Here is a 12,169-nt window from a genome sequence, read left to right as displayed (position 1 = left end):
CTGCTGCTCTTTAATTAATTGTTACTTTTATTTCTTATACTTATCCGTATTTTTTAAAACTGCATTGTTGGTTAGGGGCTTGTAAGTAAGCATTTCACTGTAAGGTTGTATTCGGCGCATGTGACTAATACAATTTGATTTGATTAATCTATCTCACATAGCTCTAATGATTTGTCTAACTCACAAAGCTATAATGATTTGTCTAACTCACATAGCTATAATGATTCATCTAACTCATATAGCTACAGTGATTCATCTAACTCACATAGCTACAGTGATTCATCTAACTCACAAAGCTATAATGATTCATCTAACTCACATAGCTACAGTGATTCATCTAACTCACATAGCTACAGTGATTCATCTAACTCACAAAGCTATAGTGATTCATCTAACTCACATAGCTACAGTGATTCATCTAACTCACATAGCTACAGTGATTCATCTATCTCACAAAGCTATAATGATTTGTCTAACTCACAAAGCTATAATGATTTGTCTAACTCACATAGCTATAATGATTCATCTAACTCATATAGCTACAGTGATTCATCTAACTCACATAGCTACAGTGATTCATCTAACTCACAAAGCTATAATGATTCATCTAACTCACATAGCTACAGTGATTCATCTAACTCACAAAGCTATAATGATTCATCTAACTCACATAGCTACAGTGATTCATCTAACTCACAAAGCTATAATGATTCATCTAACTCACATAGCTACAGTGATTCATCTAACTCACAAAGCTATAATGATTCATCTAACTCACAAAGCTGGAAGGTGAGACGCTGATACGTTGTTGTATCACGGCTCACTGTAACATCAAATACGTGTGATAGATAGACAGCTCCTCAATGTCACATTAACGTCTAATCCATTACGCTGTGTGTTAATAGTCACACTCTAAAGCTCCTGTGCACCTCTTCCTGCCTCTCTAGTAACAAGTTTTCAAGAACCAGACAGGTCTTTTTTCGCTAAGCTGTTTTCCATGGCTTGTCAGCTTTTTAGCCCTCTTCTTCTTTACTGCGTAGTTTTGTGTCAGTGCATTCTTTGAACCACTGGCTTTCTTTCTGCATGTTCTATTTGTGGGCATCATTGGGAAAAGTAAAGCTTCAGAGGCTACAGCGACAGTGCTCTCCATATATATATATATATATATCCACAAGAAGACATGTTTAGGTGTGAAAGAGTACGGTGCACCAACAAATGGAGGCTGTTCTGAGGGCATATGGGGGGGGGGGCAACTCGATATTAGGAAGGTGTCCTTTACGTTTTAGTTTACTCTGTGTACACTGAGTAAGTCTACAATAGGACAAATATAAGCGCCCATGCTAAAACCAGCTTTTGCTTTTTGTTACAGGGAGGGCCTATGCCCCAGAGTTCTACTATGACACGTACAGTGCGTTGTGGCAGAACCGGCCCAGGGTCTACGGCTTCAAGCTACAGTGGACCCAGCAGAACCCGCTGTCTGTGGACCGCATCGTGGCCTACCGACTGGGGATCAAACAGGTGAGCAGGGCCAGTTAGACCTTAACCTGGACTTTTCATGCTCTAGGTTTCACCTTTTTAAGGTCTACTTTTGTCTCAAAGGCGAGAGCAATTGTCTGTAGCACACAGTACTTCCTCCTTCTGTTGTCACCCATGAGAGTGAATCAGGTTTTGTCATTCTAGCCAAGTAGTGACTTTGACAGTATTCATTGCAGCAAATGTCCTTATTTTGCAGTATTTTATATTTTTTGTTGCAGAAGATACTGTAGTCATTGCAGAAATATGATCCTGAGATCTAACATATTCAATCCTGCTAAATGCCTGTGCATGATGTACTTGTGAAGACATTAGAATTTGTCCTTTCTGACTGTGTGTGGCATTCTGCGGTTACCCCCCCTTGTAGACGACCAAAGGAAACTAGCTGAAAGCATTTAATTTAATTTAAGCAACCCCCCCCCCCCTTATAGATGACCAAAGGAAACTAGCTGAAAGCATTTAATTTAAGCAAACCCCCACCCCCTTATAGATGACCAAAGGAAACTAGCTGAAAGCATTTAATTTAAGCAAACCCCACCCCCCTTATAGATGACCAAAGGAAACTAGCTGAAAGCATTTAATTTAAGCAAACCCCACCCCCCTTATAGATGACCAAAGGAAACTAGCTGAAAGCATTTAATTTAAGCAAACCCCCACCCCCCCCTTATAGATGACCAAAGGAAACTAGCTGAAAGCATTAATTTAATTTAAGCAACCCCCCTTATAGATGACCAAAGGAAACTAGCTGAAAGCATTTAATTTAAGCAAACCCCCACCCCCCTTATAGATGACCAAAGGAAACTAGCTGAAAGCATTTAATTTAAGCAAACCCCACCCCCCTTATAGACGACCAAAGGAAACTAGCTGAAAGCATTTAATTTAATTTAAGCTACCCCCCTTATAGATGACCAAAGGAAACTAGCTGAAAGCATTTAATTTAAGCAAACCCCCACCCCCTTATAGATGACCAAAGGAAACTAGCTGAAAGCATTTAATTTAAGCAAACCCCACCCCCCTTATAGACGACCAAAGGAAACTAGCTGAAAGCATTTAATTTAATTTAAGCAACCCCCCTTATAGATGACCAAAGGAAACTAGCTGAAAGCATTTAATTTAAGCAAACCCCCACCCCCCTTATAGATGACCAAAGGAAACTAGCTGAAAGCATTTAATTTAAGCAAACCCCCTTATAGATGACCAAAGGAAACTAGCTGAAAGCATTTAATTTAAGCAAACCCCCCTTATAGATGACCAAAGGAAACTAGCTGAAAGCATTTAATTTAAGCAAACCCCCACCCCCTTATAGATGACCAAAGGAAACTAGCTGAAAGCATTTAATTTAAGCAAACCCCCCTTATAGATGAACAAAGGAATCTAGCTGAAAGCATTTAATTTAAGCAAACCCCACCCCCCTTATAGATGACCAAAGGAAACTAGCTGAAAGCATTTAATTTAAGCAAACCCCCACCCCCACCCCCTTATAGACGACCAAAGGAAACTAGCTGAAAGCATTTCTTTTAAGCAAACCCCCCTTATAGATGAACAAAGGAAACTAGCTGAAAGCATTTAATTTAAGCAAACCCCCCTTATAGATGACCAAAGGAAACTAGCTGAAAGCATTTAATTTAAGCAAACCCCCACCCCCACCCCCCCCCTTATAGATGACCAAAGGAAACTAGCTGAAAGCATTTAATTTAAGCAAACCCCCACCCCCCCCTTATAGATGACCAAAGGAAACTAGCTGAAAGCATTTAATTTAAGCAAACCCCCACCCCACCCCCTTATAGATGACCAAAGGAAACTAGCTGAAAGCATTTAATTTAAGCAAACCCCCACCCCCACCCCCTTATAGATGACCAAAGGAAACTAGCTGAAAGCATTTAATTTAAGCAAACCCCACCCCCACCCCCTTATATGACCAAAGGAAACTAGCTGAAAGCATTTAATTTAAGCAAACCCCCACCCCCTTATAGATGACCAAAGGAAACTAGCTGAAAGCATTTAATTTAAGCAAACCCCCACCCCCACCCCCTTATAGATGACCAAAGGAAACTAGCTGAAAGCATTTAATTTAAGCAAACCCCACCCCCTTATAGATGACCAAAGGAAACTAGCTGAAAGCATTTAATTTAAGCAAACCCCCACCCCCCTTATAGATGACCAAAGGAAACTAGCTGAAAGCATTTAATTTAAGCAAACCCCACCCCCTTATAGACGACCAAAGGAAACTAGCTGAAAGCATTTCTTTTAAGCAAACCCCACCCCCTTATAGACGAACAAAGGAAACTAGCTGAAAGCATTTAATTTAAGCAACCCCCCTTATAGATGACCAAAGGAAACTAGCTGAAAGCATTTCATTTAAGCAAACCCCCACCCCCCTTGTAGATGACCAAAGGAAACTAGCTGAAAGCATTTAATTTAAGCAAACCCCCACCCCCTTATAGATGACCAAAGGAAACTAGCTGAAAGCATTTAATTTAAGCAAACCCCACCCCCACCCCCTTATAGACGACCAAAGGAAACTAGCTGAAAGCATTTAATTTAAGCAAACCCCCCCTTATAGACGACCAAAGGAAACTAGCTGAAAGCATTTCATTTAAGCAAACCCCCACCCCCTTATAGATGACCAAAGGAAACTAGCTGAAAGCATTTAATTTAAGCAAACCCCCCTTATAGATGACCAAAGGAAACTAGCTGAAAGCATTTAATTTAAGCAACCCCCACCCCCTTATAGACGAACAAAGGAAACTAGCTGAAAGCATTTAATTTAAGCAAACCCCCCTTATAGACGACCAAAGGAAACTAGCTGAAAGCATTTAATTTAAGCAAACCCCCACCCCCCTTATAGATGACCAAAGGAAACTAGCTGAAAGCATTTAATTTAAGCAAACCCCCACCCCCACCCCCTTATAGATGACCAAAGGAAACTAGCTGAAAGCATTTAATTTAAGCAAACCCCCACCCCCTTATAGATGACCAAAGGAAACTAGCTGAAAGCATTTAATTTAAGCAAACCCCCTTATAGATGACCAAAGGAAACTAGCTGAAAGCATTTAATTTAAGCAAACCCCCACCCCCCTTATAGATGACCAAAGGAAACTAGCTGAAAGCATTTAATTTAAGCAAACCCCACCCCCCTTATAGATGACCAAAGGAAACTAGCTGAAAGCATTTAATTTAAGCAAACCCCCACCCCCTTATAGATGACCAAAGGAAACTAGCTGAAAGCATTTAATTTAAGCAAACCCCCACCCCCTTATAGATGACCAAAGGAAACTAGCTGAAAGCATTTCTTTTAAGCAAACCCCCACCCCCCTTATAGATGAACAAAGGAAACTAGCTGAAAGCATTTAATTTAAGCAAACCCCCCTTATAGATGACCAAAGGAAACTAGCTGAAAGCATTTAATTTAAGCAAACCCCCACCCCCACCCCCACCCCCTTATAGATGACCAAAGGAAACTAGCTGAAAGCATTTAATTTAAGCAAAACCCCCTTATAGATGACCAAAGGAAACTAGCTGAAAGCATTTAATTTAAGCAAACCCCCACCCCCACCCCCCTTATAGATGACCAAAGGAAACTAGCTGAAAGCATTTAATTTAAGCAAACCCCCACCCCCTTATAGATGACCAAAGGAAACTAGCTGAAAGCATTTAATTTAAGCAAACCCCCACCCCCACCCCCCTTATAGACGACCAAAGGAAACTAGCTGAAAGCATTTCTTTTAAGCAAACCCCCCCCCACCCCTTATAGACGAACAAAGGAAACTAGCTGAAAGCATTTCATTTAAGCAAACCCCCCTTATAGACGACCAAAGGAAACTAGCTGAAAGCATTTCATTTAAGCAAACCCCCACCCCCCTTGTAGATGACCAAAGGAAACTAGCTGAAAGCATTTAATTTAAGCAAACCCCACCCCCCTTATAGATGACCAAAGGAAACTAGCTGAAAGCATTTAATTTAAGCAAACCCCCACCCCCACCCCCCTTATAGACGACCAAAGGAAACTAGCTGAAAGCATTTAATTTAAGCAACCCCCCTTATAGACGACCAAAGGAAACTAGCTGAAAGCATTTCATTTAAGCAAACCCCCACCCCCCTTATAGATGACCAAAGGAAACTAGCTGAAAGCATTTAATTTAAGCAAACCCCCCTTATAGATGACCAAAGGAAACTAGCTGAAAGCATTTAATTTAAGCAAACCCCACCCCCCTTATAGACGAACAAAGGAAACTAGCTGAAAGCATTTAATTTAAGCAAACCCCCCTTATAGACGACCAAAGGAAACTAGCTGAAAGCATTTAATTTAAGCAAACCCCCACCCCCTTATAGATGACCAAAGGAAACTAGCTGAAAGCATTTAATTTAAGCAAACCCCCACCCCCCTTATAGATGACCAAAGGAAACTAGCTGAAAGCATTTAATTTAAGCAAACCCCCTTATAGATGACCAAAGGAAACTAGCTGAAAGCATTTAATTTAAGCAAACCCCCCCCTTATAGATGACCAAAGGAAACTAGCTGAAAGCATTTAATTTAAGCAAACCCCCACCCCCCTTATAGATGACCAAAGGAAACTAGCTGAAAGCATTTAATTTAAGCAAACCAAACCCCCCTTATAGATGACCAAAGGAAACTAGCTGAAAGCATTTAATTTAAGCAAACCCCCACCCCCTTATAGATGACCAAAGGAAACTAGCTGAAAGCATTTAATTTAAGCAAACCCCCACCCCCTTATAGATGACCAAAGGAAACTAGCTGAAAGCATTTCTTTTAAGCAAACCCCCACCCCCCCCCCTTATAGACGAACAAAGGAAACTAGCTGAAAGCATTTAATTTAAGCAAACCCCCCTTATAGATGACCAAAGGAAACTAGCTGAAAGCATTTAATTTAAGCAAACCCCCACCCCACCCCACCCCCCTTATAGATGACCAAAGGAAACTAGCTGAAAGCATTTAATTTAAGCAAACCCCCCCCCCCTTATAGATGACCAAAGGAAACTAGCTGAAAGCATTTAATTTAAGCAAACCCCCCCCCCCCCCCCTTATAGACGACCAAAGGAAACTAGCTGAAAGCATTTAATTTAAGCAAACCCCCACCCCCACCCCCCTTATAGATGACCAAAGGAAACTAGCTGAAAGCATTTAATTTAAGCAAACCCCCACCCCCACCCCCTTATAGACGACCAAAGGAAACTAGCTGAAAGCATTTAATTTAAGCAAACCCCACCCCCTTATAGATGACCAAAGGAAACTAGCTGAAAGCATTTAATTTAAGCAAACCCCACCCCCACCCCCTTATAGATGACCAAAGGAAACTAGCTGAAAGCATTTAATTTAAGCAAACCCCACCCCCCTTATAGATGACCAAAGGAAACTAGCTGAAAGCATTTAATTTAAGCAAACCCCACCCCCCTTATAGATGACCAAAGGAAACTAGCTGAAAGCATTTAATTTAAGCAAACCCCCACCCCCCCCCCCCTTATAGACGACCAAAGGAAACTAGCTGAAAGCATTTCTTTTAAGCAAACCCCCCACCCCCCTTATAGACGAACAAAGGAAACTAGCTGAAAGCATTTAATTTAAGCAAACCCCCCTTATAGATGACCAAAGGAAACTAGCTGAAAGCATTTCATTTAAGCAAACCCCCACCCCCCTTGTAGATGACCAAAGGAAACTAGCTGAAAGCATTTAATTTAAGCAAACCCCCACCCCCCTTATAGATGACCAAAGGAAACTAGCTGAAAGCATTTAATTTAAGCAAACCCCCACCCCCACCCCCTTATAGACGACCAAAGGAAACTAGCTGAAAGCATTTAATTTAAGCAAACCCCCCTTATAGACGACCAAAGGAAACTAGCTGAAAGCATTTCATTTAAGCAAACCCCCACCCCCCTTATAGATGACCAAAGGAAACTAGCTGAAAGCATTTAATTTAAGCAAACCCCCTTATAGATGACCAAAGGAAACTAGCTGAAAGCATTTAATTTAAGCAAACCCCTTATAGACGAACAAAGGAAACTAGCTGAAAGCATTTAATTTAAGCAAACCCCCCTTATAGACGACCAAAGGAAACTAGCTGAAAGCATTTAATTTAAGCAAACCCCACCCCCCTTATAGATGACCAAAGGAAACTAGCTGAAAGCATTTAATTTAAGCAAACCCCCCTTATAGATGACCAAAGGAAACTAGCTGAAAGCATTTAATTTAAGCAAACCCCCACCCCCCTTATAGATGACCAAAGGAAACTAGCTGAAAGCATTTAATTTAAGCAAACCCCCCTTATAGATGACCAAAGGAAACTAGCTGAAAGCATTTAATTTAAGCAAACCCCCCTTATAGATGACCAAAGGAAACTAGCTGAAAGCATTTAATTTAAGCAAACCCCCCCCTTATAGATGACCAAAGGAAACTAGCTGAAAGCATTTAATTTAAGCAAACCCCCACCCCCTTATAGACGACCAAAGGAAACTAGCTGAAAGCATTTATTTTAAGCAAACCCCACCCCCCTTATAGACGAACAAAGGAAACTAGCTGAAAGCATTTAATTTAAGCAAACCCCCCCCTTATAGACGAACAAAGGAAACTAGCTGAAAGCATTTAATTTAAGCAAACCCCCCTTATAGACGACCAAAGGAAACTAGCTGAAAGCATTTAATTTAAGCAACCCCCTTATAGATGACCAAAGGAAACTAGCTGAAAGCATTTAATTTAAGCAAACCCCCACCCCCCTTATAGACGACCAAAGGAAACTAGCTGAAAGCATTTAATTTAAGCAAACCCCCCTTATAGATGACCAAAGGAAACTAGCTGAAAGCATTTAATTTTAGCAAACCCCCACCCCCTTATAGACGACCAAAGGAAACTAGCTGAAAGCATTTAATTTAAGCAACCCCCCTTATAGATGACCAAAGGAAACTAGCTGAAAGCATTTAATTTAAGCAAACCCCCACCCCCCTTATAGATAACCAAAGGAAACTAGCTGAAAGCATTTAATTTAAGCAAACCCCCACCCCCTTATAGACGACCAAAGGAAACTAGCTGAAAGCATTTAATTTAAGCAAACCCCCACCCCCTTATAGATGACCAAAGGAAACTAGCTGAAAGCATTTAATTTAAGCAAACCCCCACCCCCACCCCCTTATAGATGACCAAAGGAAACTAGCTGAAAGCATTTAATTTTAGCAAACCCCCACCCCCCTTATAGATGACCAAAGGAAACTAGCTGAAAGCATTTAATTTTAGCAAACCCCCCTTATAGACGACCAAAGGAAACTAGCTGAAAGCATTTAATTTTAGCAAACCCCCACCCCTTATAGATGACCAAAGGAAACTAGCTGAAAGCATTTAATTTAAGCAAACCCCCCTTATAGACGACCAAAGGAAACTAGCTGAAAGCATTTAATTTTAGCAAACCCCACCCCCTTATAGATGACCAAAGGAAACTAGCTGAAAGCATTTAATTTTAGCAAACCCCCCCTTATAGACGACCAAAGGAAACTAGCTGAAAGCATTTAATTTAAGCAAACCCCCACCCCCCCCCCTTATAGACGACCAAAGGAAACTAGCTGAAAGCATTTCTTTTAAGCAAACCCCACCCCCCTTATAGACGACCAAAGGAAACTAGCTGAAAGCATTTAATTTTAGCAAACCCCCACCCCCACCCCCCTTATAGACGACCAAAGGAAACTAGCTGAAAGCATTTCTTTTAAGCAAACCCCCCCCCTTATAGACGACAAAGGAAACTAGCTGAAAGCATTTAATTTAAGCAAACCCCCCCCCCTTATAGATGACCAAAGGAAACTAGCTGAAAGCATTTAATTTAAGCAAACCCCACCCCCTCCCCCCCCCCTTATAGATGACCAAAGGAAACTAGCTGAAAGCATTTAATTTAAGCAAACCCCCACCCCCTTATAGATGACCAAAGGAAACTAGCTGAAAGCATTTAATTTAAGCAAACCCCCACCCCCCCCCCTTATAGACGACCAAAGGAAACTAGCTGAAAGCATTTAATTTAAGCAAACCCCCCCCCCCCTTATAGATGACCAAAGGAAACTAGCTGAAAGCATTTAATTTAAGCAAACCCCCCCCCCCCCCCCCCCTTATAGATGACCAAAGGAAACTAGCTGAAAGCATTTAATTTAAGCAAACCCCCACCCCCTTATAGATGACCAAAGGAAACTAGCTGAAAGCATTTAATTTAAGCAAACCCCACCCCCACCCCCTTATAGATGACCAAAGGAAACTAGCTGAAAGCATTTAATTTAAGCAAACCCCACCCCCTTATAGATGACCAAAGGAAACTAGCTGAAAGCATTTAATTTAAGCAAACCCCCCCCCCCCCTTATAGATGACCAAAGGAAACTAGCTGAAAGCATTTAATTTAAGCAAAACCCCCACCCCCTTATAGACGACCAAAGAAACTAGCTGAAAGCATTTCTTTTAAGCAAACCCCCACCCCTTATAGACGAACAAAGGAAACTAGCTGAAAGCATTTAATTTAAGCAAACCCCCACCCCCCCTTATAGATGACCAAAGGAAACTAGCTGAAAGCATTTAATTTAAGCAAACCCCCACCCCCCTTATAGATGACCAAAGGAAACTAGCTGAAAGCATTTAATTTAAGCAAACCCCCACCCCCCTTATAGATGACCAAAGGAAACTAGCTGAAAGCATTTAATTTAAGCAAACCCCCCCTTATAGACGACCAAAGGAAACTAGCTGAAAGCATTTAATTTAAGCAAACCCCACCCCCCTTATAGATGACCAAAGGAAACTAGCTGAAAGCATTTAATTTAAGCAAACCCCTTATAGATGACCAAAGGAAACTAGCTGAAAGCATTTAATTTAAGCAAACCCCCACCCCCCCTTATAGACGAACAAAGGAAACTAGCTGAAAGCATTTAATTTAAGCAAACCCCCCCCCTTATAGATGACCAAAGGAAACTAGCTGAAAGCATTTAATTTAAGCAAACCCCCACCCCCCTTATAGATGACCAAAGGAAACTAGCTGAAAGCATTTAATTTAAGCAAACCCCACCCCCCTTATAGATGACCAAAGGAAACTAGCTGAAAGCATTTAATTTAAGCAAACCCCCCCCCCTTATAGATGACCAAAGGAAACTAGCTGAAAGCATTTAATTTAAGCAAACCCCCCTTATAGATGACCAAAGGAAACTAGCTGAAAGCATTTAATTTAAGCAAACCCCCCCCCCCCTTATAGATGACCAAAGGAAACTAGCTGAAAGCATTTAATTTAAGCAAACCCCCACCCCCTTATAGATGACCAAAGGAAACTAGCTGAAAGCATTTAATTTAAGCAAACCCCCACCCCCTTATAGACGACCAAAGGAAACTAGCTGAAAGCATTTAATTTAAGCAAACCCCCACCCCCCTTATAGACGAACAAAGGAAACTAGCTGAAAGCATTTAATTTAAGCAAACCCCCACCCCCCTTATAGACGAACAAAGGAAACTAGCTGAAAGCATTTAATTTAAGCAAACCCCCCCCCTTATAGACGACCAAAGGAAACTAGCTGAAAGCATTTAATTTAAGCAACCCCCCTTATAGATGACCAAAGGAAACTAGCTGAAAGCATTTAATTTAAGCAAAACCCCCCTTATAGACGACCAAAGGAAACTAGCTGAAAGCATTTAATTTAAGCAAACCCCCCTTATAGACGACCAAAGGAAACTAGCTGAAAGCATTTAATTTTAGCAAACCCCACCCCCCTTATAGACGACCAAAGGAAACTAGCTGAAAGCATTTAATTTAAGCAACCCCCTTATAGATGACCAAAGGAAACTAGCTGAAAGCATTTAATTTAAGCAAACCCCCACCCCCCTTATAGATGACCAAAGGAAACTAGCTGAAAGCATTTAATTTTAGCAAACCCCACCCCCCTTATAGACGACCAAAGGAAACTAGCTGAAAGCATTTAATTTAAGCAAACCCCCACCCCCTTATAGATGACCAAAGGAAACTAGCTGAAAGCATTTAATTTTAGCAAACCCCCACCCCCACCCCCCCCTTATAGACGACCAAAGGAAACTAGCTGAAAGCATTTAATTTTAGCAAACCCCCACCCCCCTTATAGATGACCAAAGGAAACTAGCTGAAAGCATTTAATTTTAGCAAACCCCCTTATAGACGACCAAAGGAAACTAGCTGAAAGCATTTAATTTTAGCAAACCCCCACCCCCTTATAGATGACCAAAGGAAACTAGCTGAAAGCATTTAATTTAAGCAAACCCCCTTATAGACGACCAAAGGAAACTAGCTGAAAGCATTTAATTTTAGCAAACCCCACCCCCCTTATAGATGACCAAAGGAAACTAGCTGAAAGCATTTAATTTTAGCAAACCCCCCTTATAGACGACCAAAGGAAACTAGCTGAAAGCATTTAATTTTAGCAAACCCCCACCCCCACCCCCACCCCCCTTATAGACGACCAAAGGAAACTAGCTGAAAGCATTTAATTTTAGCAAACCCCCACCCCCCTTATAGACGGCCAAAGGAAACTAGCTGAAAGCATTTAATTTAAGCAAGACCCCGCCACACCCCCCCCCTTATAGACGACCAAAGGAAACTAGCTGAAAGCATTTAATTTTAGCAAACCCCACCCCCACCCCCTTATA

The 12,169-nt window shown here is 41.2% G+C and overlaps 1 protein-coding gene across 2 annotated transcripts in view; it reads left to right on the top strand.

Annotated features, from left to right (window-relative positions):
• mdga2a (MAM domain containing glycosylphosphatidylinositol anchor 2a) overlaps positions 1 to 12,169 on the top strand; it is a 240,057-nt gene that overhangs the window by 175,446 nt on the left and 52,442 nt on the right. For both annotated transcript variants that reach the window (XM_052485831.1, XM_052485830.1), the window contains exon 10: positions 1,370 to 1,518. In XM_052485831.1, coding sequence (XP_052341791.1) covers positions 1,370 to 1,518 — 149 coding nt within the window. The remainder of the gene's footprint in view (positions 1 to 1,369; positions 1,519 to 12,169) is intronic.

This window comes from Oncorhynchus keta, chromosome 29, assembly GCF_023373465.1.
Source record: "Oncorhynchus keta strain PuntledgeMale-10-30-2019 chromosome 29, Oket_V2, whole genome shotgun sequence".
Classification (NCBI taxonomy): domain Eukaryota; kingdom Metazoa; phylum Chordata; class Actinopteri; order Salmoniformes; family Salmonidae; genus Oncorhynchus; species Oncorhynchus keta.
Note: the sequence above shows the minus strand (reverse complement) of the source record. Positions and strands in the feature narration are given on the sequence as shown.